At 46.9% G+C, this 26,443-nt stretch overlaps 1 protein-coding gene across 6 annotated transcripts in view; it reads left to right on the top strand.

Moving 5' to 3' along the window:
• Positions 1-26,443, top strand: part of LOC144511194 (A-kinase anchor protein 13-like) — a 441,197-nt gene that overhangs the window by 307,180 nt on the left and 107,574 nt on the right. For 4 of the 6 annotated variants that reach the window (XM_078241273.1, XM_078241272.1, XM_078241271.1 and 1 more), the window contains exons 12-14: positions 12,743-13,125; positions 24,119-24,314; positions 25,159-25,243. In XM_078241273.1, coding sequence (XP_078097399.1) covers positions 12,743-13,125; positions 24,119-24,314; positions 25,159-25,243 — 664 coding nt within the window. Of the gene's footprint in view, positions 1-12,742; positions 13,126-16,456; positions 16,511-20,480; positions 20,544-24,118; positions 24,315-25,158; positions 25,244-26,443 lie in introns of all 6 variants that reach the window. The other 2 variants (XM_078241268.1, XM_078241269.1) reach the window with 2 other exon arrangements.

The following is a 26,443-nucleotide window of genomic DNA, read 5'->3' as shown; positions in this document are numbered from 1 at the left end:
TAGTCTTCTGAGAAAGTAGAGGTGTTGGAACACCGACAAGTTTGGTACTAACAGCAAATTTTGAAATTTTGCTCTGTGTTCCAATATCCAAGTATAGATTAAAAAAACAGCTCCGAGCATTGAGTCTTGGGGAATATCACTGTTTACCGTCCTCCAGTCTTAAAAATAACCGTTTACCATGATTCATTGCTGTGTTTACTGATGTCCAATTTTTAATCTAAGTTGACACTGAATGCCCTATTCCATGATCGAGAATCTTGTTAACCAGCCTTAAATGTGGTGTTTAGTCAAACGGTTTGTTGAAATCCATATTGACAACATCTATTGCATTATTTTCAGCAGCCTTCTGTGTTACTTAATCAAAAAATTCCATCAATTAGTCCAGCACAATCTGCCTCTTGCAGATTCCTTAAATAACTCTGAACTTTCCAAGTGCCTGTTGATTTTACCTTTTTTTTTTTAAATGGGATGTGGGCGTCGCTATCTAGGCCAACATTTATTGCCCATCTCTAGTTGCCCTTAAGAAGGTGGTGGTGAGCTGCCATCTTGAACCGCTGCAGTCCCTGAGGTGCAGATACACCCACAGTGCTGCTAGGGGGCAGTTCCAGGATTGTGACCTACCAACAATGAAGGACTGGTGATATATTTCCGAGTCAGGATAGTGAATGACTTGGAGGGTGGCGGTGTTCCCAGACATCTGCTATTCTCGTCCTTCTAGAAGATGGTGGTCGTGGGTTTGTAAGGAGTTGCCTTAAGAAACTTTGGTGACTTCCGGCAGTGCATCTTGTAGATGGTACACACAGCTGCTACTGTTCATCAGTGGTGGAGGGATTGATGTTTGTGGAAGGGCTGGCAATTAAGCGGGCTGCTTTGTCCTGGATCACTTGAGCTTCTTGTTGGAGCTGCACTCATCCAGGCAAGTGGAGAGAAATCCATTAAACTTGTGCCTTGTAGATGGTGGGCTGGTTTTGGGGAGTCAGGGTGAGTTACTCGCTGCAGGATCCCTAGTCTTTGATCTACTCTTGTAGCCACAGTATTTATATGGCTAGTCAGTTCAATTTCTGGCCGATGATAACCCCTAGGATGTCAATAGTTGGGGATTCAGCGATTGTAATGCTTTGCTAACCACTCACCTGTAGAGGGAGCTTTAATCTCTCAATATGTCCTGTGGTGGCACAGTGGTTAGCACTGCTGACTCACAGCGCCAGGGACCTGGGTTCAATTCCGACCTTGGATGACTGTGTGGAGTTTGCACGTTCTCCCTGTGTCTGCATGGGTTTCCTCCCGGTGCTCCGGTTTCCTCCCACAGTCCAAAGATGTGCAGGTTAGATTGATTGGCCGTGCTAAATTAGTCCTTGATGTCAGGGACACTATCAGGGTAAATACATGAGTTACGGGATAAGGCCTGGGTGGGATTGTTGGTGCAGACTCAATGGACCAAATGGCAATCCTCTGTACTGCTGGGATTTAGGCTCAATGGGCCAAATGGCCTCGTGCTCCGGTTTCCTCCCACGGTCCAAAGATGTGTGGGTTAGGTGGATTGACCATGCTAAATTGCTCCTTAGTGTCCCGGGAGCATAGGTTAGAGGGATTAGTGGGGTAAATATGTGGGGTTAGGGGGATAGAACCTGGGTGGGATTGTTGTTTGTGCAGACTCAATGGGCCGAATGGCCTCCTTCTGCACTGTAGGGATTCTATGATCTGCACTGTTCTGATTCAGTCATTCTAAAACCTGAACCCAGCATTGATAAAGTAACTGTCTTGTAGTTACTAGGATTTTCCTTGCACCTCTCTTGAATATGGATATTGCAGTAATTATCTCAAAGAAAAAGGGGAGTATAATCACTGTGTGCATTTAGACTGCTCTAGAGGGACTGGCATGATCCCAGTGTCATCTGGAAAAGAGTCTTTCACACATGGTGAGCCGTTCTTCAGAAACCTTTCTCTCTCTTGTGAGGTGCCTTTGTGAAAATATCACTAATGTTGATTCACCACATTCTGCTGTCGGGCTGGGCCGAGAATTTGAAACAATGAGTTATTTTCTTGAAAATCCATTTTTATTTGGAAATGGGCATAAGAAGAAACGTCAGCTGAACTGACTGTTCTCGTGTGGGAACCTTCTGTGGGCTGTGGTACAGGGTTTTCCTGAAAGCATTGATAAAAGCAAATGCAGATGTCAGCTTGGCTACTGTCTCCCTGAATTACTGCAGCGCTCAGTGGAAAGATCTCAGACACTGGGGGTTTTTAAGATCTCTTCCTCGACTCTGTTAAGTAGTGGTTTCCATTTCAATTTACAATCCTTATTTTAGTTCACTGAAAGGTGCTGAATTATGCTGGAGTGAGATGGCCACTGTCCCACACTCTGCCCGTGTGGGCCTAGTGAGTGGCGGTAGGCTGTTCAACTGTAAAAGGCATCATAGCTGAGAGCAACTCCTCTGCCTGACTGCTGCACCATGTTGGTCCCAAATTGTGTAAGCTTTTCTGGCTTGCACAGATGACATGAGTGAGGTGTTGATCCATGGTTCTCATTAATTTCTAGATGTTAACAGATGATGCTTTCAGATTTTTGGATTTGAACACAGATGAGGCAAAGCTGGTTTAAAGGAAAACTGTCTTTTCCAAGCCTTCAGGCTTGGGGGAGGCGATGATCTTGTGGTATTATCGCTAGACTATTCACCCAGAAACTCAGCTAAAGTCCTGGGACCCGGGTTCAAATCCCATCACAGCAGGTAGTGCAATTTGAATTCAGTAAAAAATATCTGGAATTAAGAAGCTACTGATGACCATGAAACCATTGCCGATTGTCAGAAAAACCCATCTGGTTCACTGATGTCCTTTTAGGGAAGGAAATCTCCCGTCCTTACCTGGTCTGGCCTACGTGTGACTCTAGAACAACAGCAATGTGGTTGACTCTCAACTGCCCTCCAAGGGCAACTAGAGATAGGCAATAAATGCTGGCCAGCCAGCGATGCCCATGTCCCACGAATGAATAAAAAAAAGGCTCTCAAATCTGGAATAAAATGAACAGCAAATAGAAGTAAGACTAATCCATCACAGATCTGAAGGAATATTGGAACAGAGGTAAGCCATTGAGCCTATCAAGCCTGCTGCTGTAACCTCAACGGTATTTACCTTTTGGTTTCCATAATCAACAAGAATCCATATATAAAAGCAAAATACCGCGGGTGCTGGAAATCTGTAATAAAAACAGAAAATCATAGAATCTTTACAGGCAGCCATTCGGCCCCTTGAGTCTATATCGAATTCCAACAGAGCATCTTAACCAGCCCTATCTCTGCAACCCCATGTCTTTACCCTATTAAAATCCCTAACCTACACATCTCGGGGCACTAAGGGGCAATTTAACATGGCCAATCCACCCAACCCGCACATCTTTGGAGTGTGGGAGAAAGCCGGAGTATCCGGGGGAAACCCACGCAGACACGGGGAGAACATGCAAACTCCACACAGATAGTGACCCAAGGCCGGAATTGAACTTGAGTTTCTGGTGCTGTGAGGCAGCAGTGCTAACCACTGTGCCACTGGAAAAGATCAGCAGGTCTTGGCAGCGTCTATGGAGAGAGAAACCGTCAACGTTTTGAGTCTATACTCAGAGCTGAAAAGGAGTGGAAATGTGATGGTTGATGTATATTGGGGGGGGGGGGGGGGGTGGGTGGTGGTGTTAATGGTAGCGTTAAAGATTAAAGGTGTTGATAGTGGCATAATGACATCAGAATGTGTTCATGGGAGAACAAAAGTCAGCGCTCAGTGAAAGCAAAACTATAGAACAAGTGACAGATGGCCTTGTGGGGGAGACAAACAAGAAAAAAAGGGTCAAGGTGAAGGAGAAAGCTTGCAGTCAAAAGTTGCTGAACTCATACTTGAATCTATACATGTTGATCTTTAGAGTTCTCATTTTTCCAGAATCAATAGCCTTTGGGAAAGCATTCCACATTTCGACTTCCCTTGGTGCATTGAAGTGCTTTATGATTTCCTTCCTAAATGGCCTGACTTTAACGTTTTATTCCCTCATTCTTGGTTTTCCCATCAGAAGAAATGCATCAACCACATGGAATCCTGTTAACATTTCAAATGCCTCTATCAGACCACCCCTCAATCTTTTAAATCCAAGGGGAGTAGAAACCAAATTAATGCCGCCTGAGCTAATAATTTAAAACTTGACAGCACGTTATTGCAAGAGCTCATGAACTTTAGATCAGACGAGGCAATGTGCATATTCCACCAGGGTCCTTCAATAGTGTTCTCTGTAGCCCAAGAACCCACGGCTAATCCACCTAACCCAAGTCCAAAGATGCGCAGGTTAGGTGGATTGGCCATGCTAAATGGCCCCTTAGTGTCAGGGGATTAGAAGGGTAAATATGTGGGGTTGCGGGAATAGGGCCCTGGTGGGTTTGTTGTTAGTGCAGGCTCGATGGGCCGAATGGCCACCTTCTGCACTAGGGATTCTATGAAATAAAGAACACTAAAGACACGAGGAATGACTCCTTTTCGGATGTATCACAGCTTGGTATGGCTCGTGTGCTCTGACCTAGACCACAAGAAACTACACAAGGTTGTGAATGTAGCCCAAACCCTCATGCAAACCAGCCTCCCATCCATTGGCTCCGTCTACATCTCTCACTACCTCAGAAAAGCAGCCAGCATAATCAAGGACCCCACACATCCCGGGCATACTCTCTTCCACCTCTTCCGTCGGGAAAGATACGAAAGTCTGAGGTCATGTACCAACCGACTTGAGAACAGCTTGTTCCCTGCTGCCATCAGACTTTTGAATGGATCTGCCATATATTAAGCTGATCTTTCTCTTCACCCCTATCTGTAACTGCAACACTATATTCGGCACTCTACCCTTTCCTTCTCTATGAATGGTATGCTTTGTCTGTATAGAAACAATACTTACTGCATCCCAATACATGTGACAATAAATCAAATCAAACAATTTTCTGCTCCTCCTCCACCCCATCTTGCAGTAAAGTGCACGAGAGAAAATTGAGAGGTGACGCAGCAATAGCAAAAGGTGGGCACAAGATGAAGGTTTTTGGCACTAGCCGATGTCTGCTGAGTTGTTTCAGCTTCATACCTGAGGAATTCCAGCATTTAGGCTACTGGGTGGCACGGTGGCACAGTGGTTTGCACTGCTGCCTCACCGCGCCAGGGACCCGGGTTCAATTCCCGGCTCGGGTCACTGTCTGTGTGGAGTCTGCACGTTCTCCCCATGTCTGTGTGGGTTTTGCTCCGGTTTCCTCCCACAGTCCAAAGTTGTGCGGGTTAAGTTAATTGGCCATGCTAAATTCTCCCTCCCGAACAAGCGCCGGAGTGTAGGGACTAGGGGATTTTCACAGTAACTTCATTGTAGTGTTAATGTAAGCCTACTTCTGACACTAACAAATTAAATAAAAAGTGTGGTCGGCAGTGCGTTTGGGAAAATGCCAGTTTGATACCGGCACCAGTGGCAAACCTTGACTACATCAGGATTGATGCCCAGTTAAATAGTAATAAATGGAAGCACATTTCTGAAGCTCCCATTTCTTCCTCCTTCCTTCTCAGTGGAATAGACAGGAGTCAGTCCTGACCAATGTTATCTCTTTTCAGTACTCCCTAGAAATTTTGGGTCTCGACTATGTAATGTTACTGACCTGGGCTGAATGGCTTTGCTGTGCAAGTTAAAGTGAACATCAACTTCAATTTCCTATAACTGAGTTTTCTGATAGTAGTAGAAAAAATAAGCATAAATACGAGTGATTTACTTGGATTGAAAACAATCCTTTCTTTTGTTCTGTTGAAGGGCGATATAGACTCGCAACATTAACTCTGTTTCTCTCCATCGATGCTGCCAGACCTGCTGAGTTATTCAGCATTTTCTGTTTTTATTATCATTTCTTTCCACACGTGCCGATGACTTGACCAAGTTTTAACCCATCTGCGATTATGTTCTTCTCACTGGCCTGACAGTACTTAAACCTCCATTTCCCCACCACCACCCAATTTGGGGACACATTCCTGGAGGTTTGTATTTCCGCATGGTTCACTCCAGGGCTTGAGCGCAAAAATCAAGGCTGACATTCCAATGCCGTACTGAGGGTGGGCTGCACTGTCAAGGGTGTAGTGTTTTGGGTGAAATGTTAAATTGAGGCCCTGACTGCTTGTTTGCTTGGATGTGAAAGATCCCATTACATAGTTTTTTGAATGGGTGTGGATTCTACTTTGGAAGAAGCGGGGACTGTGGGATGGTTCGCCAAATGTTTTGACCCAATATTTATCCTTCGATCAAAGTCGCAAAGACAGATTATTGATCATTACCGCACTACTGTTGGTGGAAGTTTGCTGAGCGTGTATCGTTGCTGGGGTTTTCCTACAACAGTAACTGCACTTGACTGTAAAACATTTTGAGAGGTTTTAAGTTTATTTATCAGTGTCACAAGTAGGCCTACATTAACACTGCAATGAAGTTAATGTGAAAATCCCCGAGTCTCCACACTCCGGCACCTATTGGATACACTGTGGGAGAATTTAGCACGGCCAATGCACCTAACTAGCACGTCTTTCAGACTGGGGGAGGAAACCGGAGTACCTGGAAGAAACCCACGCAGACACGGGGAGAACATGCAAACTCCACAAAGAGAGTCTCCTAAACCAGGAATTGAACCCGGGTCTCTGGCGCTGTGAGGCAGCAGTGCTAACCATTGTGCCACTGCGTCACCCATATTGTCCAGAGATTGTGAAAAGTGCTATGTAAATGCAAGTCTTTCTTTTTCATTAAGACTGTCTCCACCCATTCTTTCCTGTGAAGCAGCTTTCGTTTCCTCCCGTCATGAAAACTTTTATAATAAATGAAACAAAGATGCTTCGAGAAAATGGGGGAGAAACAACACTGGTTTTTGCTTGTCCCTCTGAAGCATCTCCTGGTTTTGCAGTATGTTAATATCCTGTCTAATTACATTAAGGTTTGTCAATCGCATTAAGACTAAGAGAAACAGATGATGGGCATTAATTGTCATTGAGCACATATAAATAGGATATATTCCCCACCAGGGGCTGTCACCCCATCGCGTCATTGTTTAATTTATTGATTTTTGGTTTATGTTGTTGAAAGTATAAATAGGGGATAGCTGGAACACTGGGTTGAATGGGAGAGCTGTGAGACTGGTGGCCAGGATTTGTTTCGGCGTGCTCTGCAGCGGTGGGAGGCATTGTGCTTGAAGATCCCGCCATTGTCAACAGGGTTTCCTGTTGAATGCGCCCCTCGCCGCCAGGAAGCCCATAATGGGGAGTGTGTGGTTGGTGACCCTAAGGTCCCGCCGGCTTGAATGGGAGCAAGATATTCAAGTCCTGTGTCTTGGTTTCAGCTTCACCAACCAGCTTGGAATCGATCAACAATGTCCTGGAGATTCATCTTTAATTCCCAATGAAATTTGGGAAAATCTAGCAACGCCTCTCTTTACAATGGGAGAACCATTGTTGGAGGAGGTTGCTGTCAGGGTAGAATAGGTGCACCTTTTGAAGTCTAGCAACTTCAAGTTCACAATGAACATTATATCAAAGAGAGTCCGCTCAGATTATTGGCTCATTCTGTCCTGAAAGTAAACAGTAGATAAAACCTCCATAATTGAGTTTTCTCTCTCAAACTAATTTGTCATCTAGCCTAGTCTTTCCCACTTGGAATCGTCATGTGGTGGCACCACTCCCTCTTAATTAGCCAATTTGGTTCTGTTCATTGCACCCAGACAGGAAGTTACAGTTGCTACTGTGAGTCGGGTGTTGATGGGATCCTGTCGTGTCCAGGTGACATGGAGCAATGAATCCTGTACAGGCCACCATAACACATTGTTTTCCCTTTGATCTTCAAGGAGTCATTCTGACTTCTTGTCAAAAGTAAAACAAGTGGCCAGTCCTGGGAAAATGGCCAAATTCATGCAAATAAACTTAATGGACGGAATTTTACGGCTTCGCTTGTCCCAAAACAGTATAATCCTGCCCGAGGTCAACGGACCTTGCCGTTGTCTGTCCCTCGCCTGCTTCGATTCCCGTGGTGGGCAGGGCAGTAAAATTCTGGTCAACGTTTTGCAGTGACTGCAAGAGATTTTTTCATCCCTCAAGACGGTGACAGTTTTTGGGTTGTGAGCTTATAGGTGTTGGCAACTCCTCTGGTGACATTTCACAAACGTGAATCTGTACTATGCTTGCTAGCTACTGACGTTTTCACCGGAACTTTCCTGTCCCGCCTACCACGGGAATCGTAGCGGGCAGGAGGGTGGGCCATGCAAAGGTCTGTTGACCTTGGTTCTGGTTTTCGGGCGAGCACGGCCAAACAATCCCGCCCTTTGTGGTTGAATGAAGCTTACTGGCTAGCATTCATGCTATATTGCGTCTTGCGAGTCACAACCTCAGGCTAAAGGGACGATCCTTTAGAACAGAGATGAGGAGGAATTTCTTCAGCCAGAGAATGGTGAATCTGTGGAACTCTTTGCCGCAGAAGGCTGTGGTGGCCAGGTCAATGAGTGTCTTTAAGACAGAGATAGATAGGCTTTTGATTAATAAGGGGGGTTAGGGGTTATGGGGAAAAGGCAGGAGAATGGGGATGAGAAAAATATCAGCCATGATTGAATGGCAGAGCTGAATCGATGGGCCGAGTGGCCTAATTCTGCTCCTATGTCTTATGCTCTTATAAGGGATTTGGTACTTACAATTTGATTCGAAGCAAAACTTAAGATCACAAGGTGTAGAAAAAATGTGGACGGTTACTTCAGATTATTAAGTCAGGATAGGTTGCATAGTTTTCCGTGCCTCAATAAATCCTGAGGCGTTGTGTAGTGTCTGAAACTCTGGGTGTATCGCGTTCCCACAGCTGTGTTATTCAGTGTCACTCCTCAATCATGCAGAGATTTCCTTGGCTGTTTCTCAAACAAGATTTCAGCTTCTAATAGTCACTTTCACAAAGGAAAAAATCTTATTTTCCAGGCGGGTTTCCCCCCTCTCTCCCCGCCTCTTTCCATTTTTCTCCTTTTCTCGTCTAAAGTTGCTGGAATACCATTCCACAAGTCTTGTCAGAACTTCCCAAAGTGATCAGTCTCCAACCTAAACATGGAGTGTTGGCAGAAGGTTTGACCATGGAGGGATGCCCAATCCTGGTCCTTGCAACACATGTACGTTTTTCTGCAGAAATCGGTAGTTAGCATCCAGGAGACCCTGGCTGATGCTGTTTTTTCTTCAGGAAGGAATGCGACACAGTCCACTCCTGCCCTGGCTGAGATAAACCGTGTCGCTCAGACCCCGAGGCTCCGCTGTCACCTCCGGACTTGACTTATAGCATTCCCAGCTGGTCTCCCATATTCTCTCGTTCGTAAACCTGCGGTCATCCAAATCTCTGCTGCCCACATCTTAGCTTGCATCAAATCCTGTTCACTGCCATTCCTGTGCTCACTGCTTGCAAATCGGGTCTTAGTCAAACAGCACCTTAACTTTAAAATTTCTCATCCTTGTTTTCAAATCGCTCTCATGTCCTCACCCCTTCCTATCGCTAAGTTCCTCCAGCCTCGCAACTCTCCGAGATACAGGCACTCATTTAATTCTGGCCTCTTCAGCAGTCCTGATTTTAATTCATAGAAGAATCATAGAATCATAAAAACCCTATAGTGCAGAAACAGGCCATTTGGCCCATTGAGTCTGCACCGACCACAATCCCACCCAGGCCCTACTCCCATATCCCTGCACATTTACCCGCTAATCCCTCTAACCTACGCATCTCAGGACACTAAGGGGCAATTTTAGCATGGCCAATCAACCTAACCCGCATATCTTTGGACTATGGGAGGAAACCGGAGAACCCGGAGGAAACCCACGCAGACACGAGAAGAATGTGCAAACACCACACAAACAGTGACCCAAGCCGGGAATTGAACCCAGGTCCCTGGAGCTGTGAAGCAGCAGTGCTAACCACTGTGCTACTGTGCCGCCCTCCACTGTGCTACCGTGCCGCCCTTATTGATCCACCATTAGTGGCCGTGCCTCCATTAGCTTGGGCTCCAAGCTCTGGAATACCCTCTTTACATCTCCTGGCCTTTCTAGCTTGCTTGCCTCCTTAAGACACTCCTTGAAACCTTCCAAGCTTTTGGTGATCTGACTTAATAGCTGCTTGTGTGGTTCAATGTCATAGTTTGTTTTCTAATGTTCTTGTGAAGCACCTTGGGATGTTTGTTTATGGTTCAGGTCAGAAACTCCAAAGTGTTCTATGAAGCCCGCCTGGATTATAACTTTTGCACCTTGAATTTGGCTAGGATAAGCATGATATGTTCCGACTTCAGGTATGATTCAAATGACCCACTAGGGAGCTTTTATCAAACAAAGCTTATTTAAGAATATAGTTAGCATGTATAGAAAGAATGTTAGCAATAACTTCTAACAATTACAAACAAAAACAAAACAACCCTTAACAAAGCTATCTAATGTGTCCCAGTCAAAACAAAACCCTTGCCATAGACAAAACCCTTTAAACAGGTTCAATACAACAAAGTCTACTGCTCACGTGATAATGGAAATTGAGTCCTTTGGTTGAAGTCTGCAGTTCTCTGCATTCACTCTGAACAGTTTGAAGACAAGACCGCATCCCAAAACACCAGAGAGACTCTGGTCCAACCCCCAACAACAGCAGATTTTCACCCTTCAGGAAACCAACAGAATTTTCAAAACAACAGGGAGAGAGTGAAAACACTTCCTTTTAGCTTGCTGTCCCTTCTAAAACTAAAGCTCAAACCTGCAGCTTCAAACTGAAAATAGAAAAGAAACTGTCCAAAAACACATGGCCGTCCACCTAACAATGCAAGGTCATAAAACTAATCCCAGAGTAAACACAAACAACCCCATTTAAGCCACATAAGTAGCGATAAAAGGTTTCCACTCAAGCCACAACAATGACATCACTGAAGCTATGAGCTAACAAACCACTGAAGCTATGAGAACTGCACAAATCATGTTTTTAAAAAAACTTTTCTTAAAGGCACACTAATATCACATGTTTATTACACATTAAAGGCACTAACTAAATATAAGTTGTGGTCAACACAAGTTAGATCTCTAATGTACAAATATATTGATCCAAATTCTTGGTCTTCTCATTTTTACAAGGTTTCATGCTCTGAGTGCCAGTAATGTACAATGGGAACGTTGTTCTGAATTGACACTTCCCAACATGCACCCTGAAGGCCCAGTGTAGCATCCCACCCAAAAAAACCCGTAGCAAGTAGCATGATGGCTCTGTGGTTGGCACTGCTGCCTCGCAGCGCCAGGGTCCTGGGTTCAATTCCAGCCTTCGGTGACTGTGTTTGGAGTTTGCATGTTCTTCCCGCCTCTGCGTGGGTTTCCTCCGGGTGCTCCGGTTTCCTCCCGCACTCCAAAGATGTGCGGGTTAGGTGGATTGGCCGTGCTAAATTGCCCCTTAGTGTGAGGGGGATTAGCAGGGTAAATACATGGGGTTGTGGGGATAGGGCCTGGATGGAATTGTTGTTGGTGCAGGCTTGATGGGCCGAATGGCCTCCTTCTATACTGTAGGGATTCTATGATAAGTGAGCCCTTGAGCTCCAAGCAACTGAGTTCTGTTTAAATTTTTTGACTCAAAAATAAGAATCTGGAAGTACAAGGACTGTGCAAGCCAGCCTAACGCACAAAGTTTAAAGTTTATTTATTAGTGTCACAAGCAGGCTTACATTAGCACTGCAATGAAGTTACTGTGAAAATCCCGACTGAAAGTCATCCTAGTCATAAAAAATACACCTTATGCCTGTCATTAAGACCATCCAAGTCCGTTGAAGTTAGATAGCACTGTAAAATTATTAAATCAGATGTTTCTTTAGGACAGGATTGTGCAAACTTTATTGTATCCTTGAGCCAAGCCTGTACTGCGGGTAACTTGGAACTATATATAGAGTGGCTGTTATCCCTTTGAAGCAGTGTCTACCTCCCCTTCAATTTTGGCTTCATCCATTTTACTGTCCAGAGTCATTGAGTTTGCAGGGTGCCCTCGCCACCAACATCAGGTTGGGAAATGAGGCAATGCTATACCGAGACCACTACCGGAGCTAAAGGCTCTAGGGGTTGTGGAGCACTGGAGTTAAAGAAAGCTGCCCAGTGCTCCAGGACCTTTCACACCCGTCAGAGAAAGTAAGGGATCGTTCATTCAACATCTCGGTCTGAGTTACCGCACCTCCCATGCTGCAGCTCTCACTCAGTACTACTCTGAAGTGTCAGCCTAGAATGTGCCAAAGCCCTTGTGTTTGAGTACATAAGTGGGGCTGATATTTCAGTTTTGAGTGATGGCAGGGTGAGGATAATTGGTGCGCGCGCTGCAAAGCAACCGAGGACAGAAATGCAACTGATTTCCTCACATCGTCTGTAACCCAGGAGCATTGAAGCAAATTCAAATGCTGGCATGATTCTAACGCTTGGGGCTAAAGAGATCAAAGGATATGGGGATCAGGATATTGAATTTGATCAGCCACGATCAAAATGAATAGTGGAGCAGGCTCGAAGGGCCGAATGGCCTATTCCTGCTTCTGTTTTCTCTGGTTCTATAGCAGTGATCTGATTTGGAATCCTTCTGCAGTTGTTCCCTGCCTCGCAAGGCACGTGCCCATTCAACCATTGAAGAAACTCTAAAGATGTAGACTGTAGTAAATGCCTCACTATCATTAAAAAAAATAAACCCAGCTGAATTCATTTTGTATTTCAGGTTCAAGATGGACCGAGCGTAGAGTATGAAATAAGCGGTGTAACAACAAGTACTTCAACCGTCGGGGACCCTGAACCCTCCGAGGTGACAGCAGCCCTTGAAGGTGACGTATTCTTGCCAGCCGGCGCTGTCCTGGAACTGAAAGAGGATAATGACAGACGGAGCCTTTCGAGCACCGAGCAAAGGGACAGCACAGGGTCGGCAGGGCAAGGCGACGGCTGCGCTGTAGTCTGTGAAGCTGAAGAGGAGAAGGACAGCGTTGCTGATGTGCCCACGCGAGCCTCCATCTTCAGGCCATCCATCAGGCCACTGTCGCCCTTCCGACGACACAGCTGGGGGCCTGGGAAAAACGCAGGCAGCGAAACTGAGATCAATCAGCGAAGGTAAGAGGGGGTTGGACAGCTGGGGGGTGGGGACAGACTCTAGCTATCACAGTATTCAATTGTTGGAAATATGGTGCCGCTTCATAAGAAGAATAGACTTCATAACGAGTACATGTTAATGCAGTGCGCCAAGTATGGACTAACTCAATAGTGAAACAAGTTGCATTGTACAACCAATGAAGTTGAACTGTGCAAAGTTTATTTTAAAGTGATTGCAGTCTTTGACTCTGAGTCCAGCTTTCTTTGTCTCTGTACTTTGCTGGTCTTCAAAAAGATGGTGGGGAAGGAAGCAAAGAAAATAGACAATATAATAAATGTAAAATACCGCGGGTGCTGGAATCTGAAACAAAAACGGAAAATGCTGGGAAATCTCAGCAGGTCTGACAGCATCTGTGGAGAGAGAGGAGAGAAAATAGACTACAGTTACTAGGGAAATGGTTTGATTCTTAAACACCAAGAGAAAGTTGGGACCAGGTTACACCACCCACGGGATTAAGCAGAACGAAATCCCATCGAGCCATCTGTCCCAAGCTAAAATGTTCCTTTTTTTTTGTTGTGCGTGTGTGTCTGAAAATCAACCCCACGATTATTGTGTAGTGCACACAATCTTTTGATGATGTAAAGCAAATGCTGTGCCAGGGAGGTTTAGGGGCAGCACGGTGGCACAGTGGTCGGCGCTGCTGCCTCACAGCGCCAGGGACCCAGGTTCAATCCCGGCCTCGTGTCACTGTCTGTGTGGAGTTTGCACATTTTCCCTGTGTGCGCGTGGGTCTCCTCCGGGTGCTCCGGTTTCCTCCCACAGTCTAAAGATATGCGTGTTAGGTCGATTGACCGTAGTATCAAGGGGATTAGTGGGGTAAATTTGTGGGGTTGTGGGAATAGGGCCTAGGTGGAATCGTGGTTGGTACAGTCTCGATGGGCCGAATGGCCTCCTTCTGTACTGTAGGGATTCTAATCACAACACCTGAGGGAATTTAAGCCATTCGATTTTTAATGTTGACTACTCCAGCCACAGTGATGCAACAGTGAATGATGGCATGGGAGCACAACATTCCTGGTTCTCACTCATGTCAACTATCTTCAGGGATGCCTGAGAGGTTATAATTACCAGGAATGATTGAACAGGCTGGGACTGTTGGTTCTGGACAAGGGAAGACTGAGGGGTGATCTAATGGAGGTCTGTTGTGAAGTGATACAATAAAGCAGATATAAAAATGTTTCTACCCATGGGGGAGATCTGAAACTAGAAGCAGGATTTTCCCACTGGGTTTGGGACCCAGATGTCAGGACCAAATGGGGGTCCCGTGCCCACACAGGAAGCCAGACTGTGGGGCCCATTTTTCCAAAGGATGCCTCCTAGCTCACCATCCAATTAAGGAGGGTCCAATCACAGAGCTGGCAGCTCAAGAGCCTCAACAGCCCCACTGAGATCAGGTTGGTGCTAATTTGATTTGATTTATTATTGTCACATGGATTGAGATACAGTGAAAGTGTTGTTTCTTGCGCGCTATGCAGACAAGCTTTTTCCTAGGGTGGAAAAGTCAGTGGGCATAGGTTTAGGATGCAAGGGGCAAGGTTTAAAGGAGATGTACAAGGCAAGTTTTTTTACTCGCTGCCAGAGGAGGTAGTGGAAGCAGATAAGATAGTGGCTTTTAAGGGGCGTTTGGACAAATATGTTAATAGGATGGGAATAGAGGGATATGTTCCCCAGAAGGGTAGGGGGTTTTAGATCACACGGGCAGCATGGTTGGTGCAGGCTTGGAGGGCTGAAGGGCCTGTTCCTGTGTTGTAATTTTCTTTGTTCTTTGTAAAACATACCGTTCATAGAGTACATAGGGGAGAAGGCAAGGAGAGGGTGCAGAATGTAGTGTTACCGTCACAGCTAGGGTGTAGAGAAAGACAAACTTAATGTGAGGTAGGTCTATTCAAAAGTCTGATGGCAGCAGGGAAGAAGCTGTTCTTGAATCGGTTGGTGTTGCTAAGACAGATACGATAATGTGGGAGCATCTCAAAATTGGAAGTATCCATGAAGGGGGGAGCGTGACACTTTTTATTAGGGAGATCGAGTAGGCTACTCGCTCCAATAAAGAGGAAGGCACTGTCAGTTGTGTTTGGACTATGGGTGGCACATTTGGTGAATAGAGCCTCTGGCTCCATATACAACAGCCTGCCGCCGGGAGGTGAATTAGAAAGTTGGCAAGTGCTCCAAATTGAGATTGTAAATGTGCAGATTGGCAACCCGCCATAATCCAGATGCCACCCGACCCCCTCCCCCAGAAAACCTCCCCCATGGCTGGAATGCGGCAGTGAGCCACCCCTCCTGTTTTTCCAGAACCCACCCCGCTCCCCACCCAATGCTCCTGCCACCCCGGGGACAGCAAAACCCCTGCCCAAGGGGTCATGGATGTAAGATAGTCACTGAAAAATCCAACAAGGAATTCAGGAGCGTGATTGAATCAAGGGATTTACCTGTTGCTGTTACAGGGAGTAGTTTGAGGTGAATGCCATCGATGTGTTGAAGAGGAAGCTGGGTACATACGTGGCAAAGAGGGGTAGACTGTGACGAAATGAATTACAACGGGAGGGGGTTTGTGTGGGGCGTTCACAGCGGAGTTATTGAACCGAGTGGCCTGCTTCTGTGCCGCAGGTTCTGCGTAATTCTATGCAAGGTCTATAAAGTATGGGAGCACAGCGCACACTGGAAAGGCAGAGGCTGAGGGGAGACCAGATAGAGGCCTACAAAATGATGAAAGGCGTAGACAGGGTGGATGGTCACAGGCTTTAACCCCAGGGTGGAAGTGTCAATTACAATGGGGCACAGGTCCAAGGTGAGAGGGGGAAAGTTTAAGGGAGATGTGCGGGGGAAGTTTATCAGGCAGAGAGTGGTGGGTGCCTGGAACGCGCTGCCAGAGGAGGTGGTGGAAGCGGGCACATTAGCAACATTTAAGAGGCATCTGGATGGGTGCATGAATAGGGAGGGAACAGAGGGATACGGACCAAGTAAGAGCAGAAGGTTTGTTTTGGTTTAGTTGGGGCATCATGATTGGCACAGGCTCGGAGGGTCGAAGGCCCTGTGCTGTACTTTTCTTTGTTCTTCATGAAGGCTAGGGATGAAGGTTTTAATTGCTGGTGTTTTAGATTGTGTACCTCAGATGAGGTGAATGAAGGAATTGAACCTTCTGTGAGTTTTGTCCCTCACTAATATTCACAGTTTTGCTTTCTTTGATTTCCCGAGTTTTCATTCTTCAGATCTGACCTTTTCATCCTTTTTTTGCATCGATCATTTCTTTTCTCCTTTGAATGATTGTTTATCTTCATGATTTCCTTTCAGTTCTGTGAGAATGCTTGGTGACATCGTAAAGAGGCCACCAATTCATAGAAGAAGGTAAAAAAAAGTGAAACTGAACTAATTATTTTAACCCAAGAAAACGGATGTTAATCTTCTGCCTTTTGACACAAGCTGAGAGTTTGGACAGTGTTCTGTAAGAGCACAGATGTGTTTTTCTGTGAAATGTTATTTCACTGAAACCTGTTCAATGGCACCACAACTGGCACTGACCAAGAGGTGATTCTTTAATTAAAATTAGTTGCTCGCCATAAAAGTCATAGAACTGGTGAGGGCGAGGGTGGAGGAGAGAGAGAGAAGCGGGGTGGGGGAGAGAGAGGCGGGGTGGGGGAGAGAGAGGCGGGGTGGGGGAGAGAGAGGCGGGGTGGGGGAGGGAGAGAGAGGCGGGGTGGGGGAGGGAGAGAGAGGCGGGGTGGGGGAGGGAGAGAGAGGCGGGGTGGGGGAGGGAGAGAGAGGCGGGGTGGGGGAGGGAGAGAGAGGCGGGGTGGGGGAGGGAGAGAGAGGCGGGGTGGGGGAGGGAGAGAGAGGCGGGGTGGGAGAGGGAGAGAGAGGCGGGGTGGGAGAGGGAGAGAGAGGCGGGGTGGGAGAGGGAGAGAGAGGCGGGGTGGGAGAGGGAGAGAGAGGCGGGGTGGGAGAGGGAGAGCGAGGCGGGGTGGGAGAGGGAGAGAGAGGCGGGGTGGGAGAGGGAGAGAGAGAGAGGCGGGGTGGGAGAGGGAGAGAGAGAGAGGCGGGGTGGGAGAGGGAGAGAGAGAGAGGCGGGGTGGGAGAGGGAGAGAGAGAGAGGCGGGGTGGGAGAGGGAGAGAGAGAGAGGCGGGGTGGGAGAGGGAGAGAGAGAGAGGCGGGGTGGGAGAGGGAGAGAGAGAGAGGCGGGGTGGGAGAGGGAGAGAGAGAGAGGCGGGGTGGGAGAGGGAGAGAGAGAGAGGCGGGGTGGGAGAGGGAGAGAGAGAGAGGCGGGGTGGGAGAGGGAGAGAGAGAGAGGCGGGGTGGGAGAGGGAGAGAGAGAGAGGCGGGGTGGGAGAGGGAGAGAGAGAGAGGCGGGGTGGGAGAGGGAGAGAGAGAGAGGCGGGGTGGGAGAGGGAGAGAGAGAGAGGCGGGGTGGGAGAGGGAGAGAGAGAGAGGCGGGGTGGGAGAGGGAGAGAGAGAGAGGCGGGGTGGGAGAGGGAGAGAGAGAGAGGCGGGGTGGGAGAGGGAGAGAGAGAGAGGCGGGGTGGGAGAGGGAGAGAGAGAGAGGCGGGGTGGGAGAGGGAGAGAGAGAGAGGCGGGGTGGGAGAGGGAGAGAGAGAGAGGCGGGGTGGGAGAGGGAGAGAGAGAGAGGCGGGGTGGGAGAGGGAGAGAGAGAGAGGCGGGGTGGGAGAGGGAGAGAGAGAGAGAGAGGCGGGGTGGGAGAGAGAGAGAGAGAGAGAGAGAGGCGGGGTGGGAGAGAGAGAGAGAGAGAGAGAGGCGGGGTGGGAGAGAGAGAGAGAGAGAGGCGGGGTGGGAGAGAGAGAGAGAGAGAGAGGCGGGGTGGGAGAGAGAGAGAGAGAGAGAGGCGGGGTGGGAGAGAGAGGGGCGGGGTGGGAGAGAGGGAGAGAGAGGCGGGGTGGGAGAGAGGGAGAGGGTGGAAGAGAGAGAGTGGGGCCGGTGCAGATGTGGAGGGGAGGCAAAACAAATGTGACAGACATTAACTAGGACAGGAGCGTGATTCTGGCTCATACAGGAAAGTCCCTGTTTTTATCTGTTCTCAGTTAATGTCAGTCAGGACCGCAAGTGAATTTAGCATGTTCCTGAGCTCATAACTGCAGTCCCTTGCTGGGAGGTCTCGGGGTGGATGTCCACTGCGGTAGAATTAGTCCAGCATCCAGTGTGCTGAGGATCTGATGTATTGGCATCCATACAACTGAGTATGTTTCTGAGCCTTAAGCCCTGACCTATGGAACTTCTACTGGCATCTCCTCCAAGCTGAAGATGATGGTGGAGGAGAGTTCGTAGTCTGATGTCCAGGTTTCAATGTTATAACAGTGTGTGCATGTTAACCCCACCGAGTTCATTAATCAAGAACATATTCTTTGCAAGCACTTTGCTAACTTTCTCAACTGCCATTGCTGGCCTTGCTTTAATCATCACACTATTGTAAATCTTTTCAGATAACTCTACTATTTAACAAAACAAAGAAACTTGAAGGAAGATGTATGCAATGGTACAAATTTTATTTTAGTTCCTGGCTTACATTTGAAATGTGCAAATCACCTCAGGCGTTGGAGTCGCATGCAATGGCCAAATTGTGAATCTTCCATGCTGTTGAACTGTGTAACATGCCTACCAGTCTAATTGTCCAGAAACTGGACCATTGGACATAAATACTACAGTTGCAAGAGGAGATCCGTTGCTGTGAATTCTGTGGCAATAACACTCCTCCTGATTCCCCCCGAAGTGTGATGTCCACTTGCCTGGATGAGTGTAGTTCCAACAACACTTTAGAAGCTTACCATCCAGGGCAAAAGCAGCCAGTTCAATTGGCACCCCAATTCCTACCTTAAACATTTCACTCCCTCTGCCACAGATGCACAATGGCAGCACCATCAAAAAGTGTACTGCATCTACTCATCAAGGCTCCTTTGACAGCACTTTTGGGACCTCCGACCTCTACCATCTAGAAGGACAAGGGCAGCAGATACATGGGAACGCCACAACCTGGAAGTTCCCCTTCAAGCCATACACCATCCTGACTTGGAAATATATCGGCTGATCCTTCGCTGTCGCTGGGTCAAAATCCTGGAACTCCTTCCCTCACAGCAGTGTGGGTGTGCCTACACCACTTGGACTGCTGCCATTCAAGAAAGCAGCTCACCACCAGCACCTTGAGGACAATTAGGGAGGGGTAATAAATGCTGGCTTTGCCAGCAATGCCCACGTCATGCGAGTGAATTTTTTATTAAGAAGCTCAGGATACTGCGTGACATTAGGAAATGGGTGTGAGGGTGGAGTAGCTGTAAGGACTGAGGCAGCCGTCCAGAGGTCAAGTTCCAATTCCATCATGATGAGTTATGAAGTTAGATCTATTAAATCTGCTATTCCCAAATCTGGCAAATTCATAACAGAAAAATAAAGGCTATTTATTTATTAACAGACCTTCTCGCTCAATAATCCCTGTATTAAATCAAACTTACCCTCCACCCTGACCTGCAGGTGACTCCAATCTCCGATTCTGCAATGGACTAGTCATGCAACTATCAGGGCAGCTAGGGATATGGTACAAATCCAGTGTCTGCCATTTACAGACAATACATTTCAATAGGCGGCACGGTAGCACAGTGGTTAGCACTGCAGCCTCGCAGTGCCAGGAACCTGGGTTCGATTCTGGTGTTGACTGTGTGGAGTTTGCAGGCTCCCCGTAGTGTCTGCGTGGGTTTCCTCCGGGTGCTCCGGTTTCCTCCCATCGTCCAAAGATGTGCAGCTTAGGTGGATTGACCATGCTAAATTGACCCTTCGCGTCCAAAGATGTGGGGGTTAGGTGGATTGGCCATGGTAAATGCGCAGGGTTATGGTGATGTGGCAGGGAAGCAGACCTGGGTAAAATGCTGTTTCGGAGTGCCAGTGGAGACTGGATGGGCTGAATGGCCTCCTTCTGTACTGTAAGAGTTTCATGATTCAATCGAGCTTCTAGCAGCCACAACAACAACTTTGTTAGTTATGGGGCTGAGTGGTGGTGGTTTAGGAGCGATTTGAAGAGATGGATTAACATAGCCCCGAAAGCACACTGGCTTCCATGTGACTAGTTAAATAGCGTCTTCTGTGGTGAGCCTAATGACAAAACACATAGAATCTGGCCGCTTTTGGCCACCACGCATCATTTGAAAGCTGGAAAGGCCATCAAGTACGCAAAAGAAATTAAAATTTATTTGAATGCAATCTCATAGCGTCATTGCAGCAAGACCTCTGCTGGAATTTCCTGTCAATGCACTACTCATCTCCTCTTTCTTCTGTCATTGTTTCCTCCCTTGTTCTGATCCTTTCTCCCCTTATTCCTAGCATGAGTTGGTGTCCCTCTGAAAACCAATGTCTTATCCTGGAGTCTGACATTAGTTACCGAAGGTATGGATTGTGAGAGGCACTGAATAAAGATCAGATGGTTTCATATCTGTGTTTTCACTATGAAGGGGTAGGAACATTGAGTGAATAGGTATCTGGCGCATCTTAAGCGAATAGTTTGTTGAACGAAAAATAATTTTAAAAAACTACAATTGTTGTAACTCTGAACTATAAACAGAACATTTTGAAAATACATTGCAGATCGGCCAGCATCAAAAAAGAGAGAAGTAGTTCCTGAAGAAAATTTGGCATGCGATTAAGTTGGCAGAATGAGATTTCAGATATTTCTCGCTTTCGCCAAATTTGTGTAGGGATTCCACATGACATTCCCTGAGTATGGTGTGATGAGATTTGGAAGGCCAGTAGAGGAACATGCAACAAAGCTGAGTTCCTGTTCGCTTCTTGGGAAGGAATTATATGGAGGTTAAGCCTCTTCCACTGGGAAAGATGGATGGAGAGAAAGAAGATGGTGTGGGGGCGGGGGGGGGCCCTCTCCAGGCTGCTGTTGGGTGACACCTGGTGGCCAGCTGCACATAGTGCTGGTGGCCTGAGAGCAACTTCCTGCCCTGATTCTCGGTTGTGGTGAGGGATGCTTCAGGTGATCTGTGAAGAAAGAAAAATGTGCATTTTTCACACTGTAACTGCAACAGCCCTCCAAAAGAAAAGTCCATGAGGACTTGCAACAAACAAAAACTTAAAAAAACACGTGTAATCTTCACATGTTCAAAACCAAAGTTAGGAAATTGCTTCAGTCCAATTGGTCCTGTGCATCTGTCAATACTCATTCCTGTCAGTTCAGTGTCTCTCTCAAGGTATTGCAGCAGCAAACTGGGAGTGGTATTGAGAGGGTGGGAAATGCGGCAAAATCACTTGCGCAGAATGGGAATGATTTGATTTGATTTATTATTGTCACATGTATTGGTATACAACGAAAAGTATTGTTCCTTGCACGCCATACAGACAATGCATACCATACATAGGGAAGGAAAGGAGAGGGTGCAGAATGTAGTGTTACAGTCATAGCTAGGGTGTAGAGAAAGATCAACTTAATATGGGGTAGGCCCATTCAAATGTCTGAAGGCAGCAGGGAAGAAGCTGTTCTTGAGTTCGTTGGTGTTTCTAAGACAGCGGGAGCATCTCAAAATTGGAGATGTCCATGAAGGGGTGAACATGACTGCATTTTTTATTCGGGAGATCAAGTGGGCTGGCCCCTCCAATAAAGAGGAACACGCTGTCAGTGATGTTGGGACTGTGGGTGGCACATTTGGTGAATAGAGCCCCTGGCTACACATACAACAGACTGCCACTGGGAGGCGAAATAGAATGTTCTAAATTGAGACTGTAAATGTGCAGATTGGCTACCCACCATAATCCAGATGCCACCCGACCCCCTCCCCCAGAAAACCTCCCCCATGGTTGGACTGCGACAGTGAGCCATCCCTGCTGTCTAGTGTTACGGTCATAGCTCGAGAAAGATCAACTTAATATGAGGTAGGTCCATTCAAAAGTCTGATGGCAGCAGGGAAGAAGCTATTCTTGAGCGGTTGCTACGTGTCCTCACACTTTTGTATCTTTTCTTGAACTAACCGGTTTGTATGGAGGAGCCTTTGTCTGCATCCATCCCCTTGCATCTCGGACGCTTGCTGCCCAGTAGGGCGTACAGTCAGCCTTCACACCTTCTCAGCTATGCTAATAATTGACGTGTTTTAGCTGTCACTGCTCTTTTCCTGTTGTATGTTTGAGACATGTTTACCTGCCTGTTGGTTGCGAGTGGTCTTTGCATGATCCTGGGGCATGTTCGAATGCACGAGAGCTGGTCATTGGTGCTGCCCAAGTCTGAAGCTTCACGCACACCCGAGAGCTTTTGTGTTAAATGTGCGTTTGTTTTTGAAATTGTTGAATTCCTTCATAAATAGATCCAGTCTCAGGATCAGTGTCACCAATCTTGCCGCTAATCACTGTCCTACACTTTTCCCACGCACAAGTGAAGTAAAGTATTTCTTTTCTAAAGCATTTGCAAAGATTATTATTCCTCTCCTCTGCCCTCCTTGCCAAAAGAAACATAATTTTCCACAACAAGAGCAGAATGCCAGAGAAGTACAGCAGACTAGTTGGCATCTGGAAATGAGCAAAATAGGTTAACGTTCAGATTATGTATCAGTGTGTAACCGCTTTTCACCAGTTTAATTGGTGACAAATATGCATTGATTATATCGGTTGTATCAAAAGACAATGCTCAAGTTTTTGAAAGGCTGTTAAGTTACTGATTGCTTGTTGATTTCTCAAGTGTGAATACGCTTGTGCTCTCCTTCCTGGCACCCACACTTGCTACTAACAAATTCCAGTTCGGCCAGAATGCAGTGATCCGTACCCTCACCCCTACCTTATGCCCTATCATCCTTGCCAAGCCCAGTGGGGTCATCATGGTGCTGGAACTCTTTACTTCCCTCTGCCTTGGAAGCCGAGGATACCCAACCTATTCACCTGTGGTTATCGACGCAGCTGGGTGGCAGTGTGGGTTAGCGCTGCTGCCCCTCGGTGCCAGGGACCCGGGTTCGATTCCAGCCTTGGGTCGCTGTCTGTGTGAAGTTTGCACATCCTCCCCTTGTCTGCGTGGGTTTCCTCCGGGTGCTCCAGTTTCCTCCCACAGTCCAAAGATGTGCGGGTTAGGTGGGTTGGCCATGCTGTATTGCCCATTTTATGTTCCTAGATGTGCAGGTTAGATGGAATAACCCATCATGGGGATGTGGGGATAGTGGAGGGAGGCCTGGGTAAGAGACTCCATCAGAGAGTGGGTGCAGAGTCGATGGACTGAATGTCCTCCGACTGCAATGTAGAAATTTCTATGACTTCCCACCCCTAATCCACTGTTGGTCGCAGTTCTACAGCCGATGCCCACAGAGGGGCAATCACTCCTCATCTCCCCAAAATCTCCAACTCTGATTTTCAGATCCTCTGAAAGATCATTCTCTTTCCACTCTCCACCTATTTTTTTGTTCCTTCTTTTATACTGTTAGGATAGGGGGTAAGAAGACATTATTGTAGAGATGTGTCTCTGTCTAAAGTAAAGTTTTAAAAAGTTAAAGTTTATTTATTAGTCACAAGTAGGCTTACATTAACACTGCAATGAAGTTACTGTGAAAATCCCCTAGTCGCCACACTCCGGCGCCTGTTGGGTACACTGAGGGAGAATTTAGTATGGCCAATGCACCTAACCCGCACAATCTTTGGACTGTGGACTGAAACCGGAGTACCCGGAGGAAACCCACACAGACACGGGGAGAATGTGCAGACTCCACACAGGCAGTGACCCAAGTCAGGAATCGAACCTGGGTCCCTGGCACTGTGAGGCAGCAGTGCTGGGCACTGTGCCGCCCCGGTATATGTAAGTGTATTGTTATTCCCCTGTCCTGCACCACTAGCTTTTGGCAGAGATTAATTCCTGCACCTGTCACTGTGTTGATGATGATTTTGAGAAGCCCGTACTCGATGAGGGTTCACCTCTGTGTTTGCCACAAGCGAATTTTCAAATTAACGATAATTACCACGTTAATTGAATATGTCCTATGTGTGTTCAGTTACAGTCTGGAAGGACTGGTGCACGACAGCGAGGTGACCAAGGAAACTTCGCACACTGTGGAGTCTGTCTTGCGGAATTCTCGAGACCCTCGCCGGGCTCCCATCGTCAACACCGATGAGCGTGGATCGCTAGTCTCGCTGACCGAGGAAGAGATGGAGTCTGACCACAGCGAGGGCAGCGTGTTTGAAAAGCCGGTAAAGTGACCGCTTTAAAATCATGTTGCGTGACCATGACCAAAGCTGATCAACTTGTGTGTATTATCTTATTAAAAATTGAAAGACTTGGGTGAAAGCTGAAGACCTTTAGAGATGGCAGAAGTACTAGTTAAAGCCCTGGGCTAACCATACCATTGTCCTGTATGAATTTTCTGGCGGCACAGTGGTCAGCACTGCTGCCTCACAGCACCAGGGACCCGGGTTCGATTCCGGGCTTGGGTCACGGCCTGTGTGGAGTTTGCACATTCTCCCCATGTCTGCGTGGGTTTCCTCCGGGTGCTCCGGTTTCCTCCCACAGTCCAAAGATGTGTGGGTTAGGTGGATTGGCCATGCCAAAATGGCCCCTTAGTGTCAAGGGGAGGAGCTAGAGTAAATGCATGGAGTTATGGGGATAGGGCCTGGGTGGGAATGAGGTTGGTGCAGACTCGATGGGCCGAATGGCAGCCTCTTGCACTGTAGGATTCTATGAATGCTGACGCAGAAAATGTTTATATGTACATGCGGTTTCAAAATCTCCCAAAACGCCTCCCACTCAAAGAAGTACTTTGCAAGTGTAGTCATTTCGGCAATGCTCAGCAACATTTGCATTACATTACTATTACTCCATCGGCTATTTTTAACAGAGGTAGCGTAAACATTTTTTGAATAACTCTGGTGATTGATTGGTACTTGCTCTCGGCTCCCTTAATCCATTGTGTAGCTGAGTGCATAGGTTTTAGCGCTGATACAATTAATTCTGAGGAACTACTTGGGGAGTTACTCAGAACTTGAGTGTATAACTGGTACAGGAAATTTCAACAGCAGCTGTGTTGTTTCCTTACAGATGGTGACCAGGATACAGCCACATTCTGCTCCTCCACTGAAGAAATCCATTTCACTGCAAGCCATCAGCCCACCAAGCACAGAGAGTGAGTACCAAACGGATTTTCAGCATCATAACAGACAACTAAATAAACATTACTAACTGAAATGGCGCATGAGTTGAGAGCAATCAAAAGTGGAATCGCTTGCAAGTCTTGGGGTTTTCTTAAAAGGACGCGTGGGTTTTATTTTTAACACTTTATCTATTCTTCTGTTCGCTTTCCCCTTTCAAAGTCCTTGCTATTGTACAATTCCAGAGGTGTTACCTACCCTCCAGTGCCACACCTAAGTGGCCATTTTTCACGTGTGGGCAGTAGACATAAGCAGTATAACCATAAAAGGACCCTTAAGGCTTCCTAAGGCCAAACCAGGTAAGGACAGTAAATTTCAAAGAACAAAGAAAATTACAGTACAAGAACAGGCCCTTCGGCCCTCCAAGCCTGCACCGACCATGCTGCCCGACTTAACTAAAACACCCTACCCTTCCGGGGAACATTTCCTTCCCTAAAGGATCTTAGTGAACCAGATGGGTTTTTCCAACAATCGACAATGGTTTCATGGCCATCAGTAGATTCTTAATTCCAGATATTTTTTGTTGAATTCAAATTCCACTATCTACCATGGTGGGATTCGAACCCGGGTCCCTAGAACATTAGCTGAGTTTCTGGATTACTAGCCTAGCGATAAAACCACTATGCCATCGCCTCCCCAGGGTAAATAATTGGAGTTAGGGGGCTAAGGCCTAGGTAGGATTGTTGTTGGTGCAGGTTCAATGGGCCAAATGGCCTCCTTCTGCACTGTTGAGATTCTACGATTCAACGCATGGCAGGAAATCTAGGGAACAAAATGGCTTACTAACCTTATTTGATGAATATAGCCACCAAGCCATTGAGAAAATCACTTCCCCATGATAGTAAGAATTGTACTTCAGAAGGGTTGCATCATTGGGCAAATGTCATTTGGCAACCATGTTATCACTGAGCTAGACTATGGACATTTAGTTCTTAGTCTGTTTCAAAGGAAGCTTTCAAGTTCCTGTTTAGCTCTGATATTCATACATCATGCACGTCAACCCCATTCTGCCAGACAAATCCAACACAAATGTTTAAAGTATGTTGACTTAATTTCCCAAATCAAAAGACTTTATATAAATATTTTGTTCCTGAATAGCTTGTCGTCATGCAGCAACAACTTGCATTTGTATAGCATCTTGTAGTAAAACATCCCCAGGACCATTCACTTTAACT

The sequence above is a fragment of the Mustelus asterias genome, chromosome 24, assembly GCF_964213995.1.
Source record: "Mustelus asterias chromosome 24, sMusAst1.hap1.1, whole genome shotgun sequence".
Taxonomy (NCBI): domain Eukaryota; kingdom Metazoa; phylum Chordata; class Chondrichthyes; order Carcharhiniformes; family Triakidae; genus Mustelus; species Mustelus asterias.
Note: the sequence above shows the minus strand (reverse complement) of the source record. Positions and strands in the feature narration are given on the sequence as shown.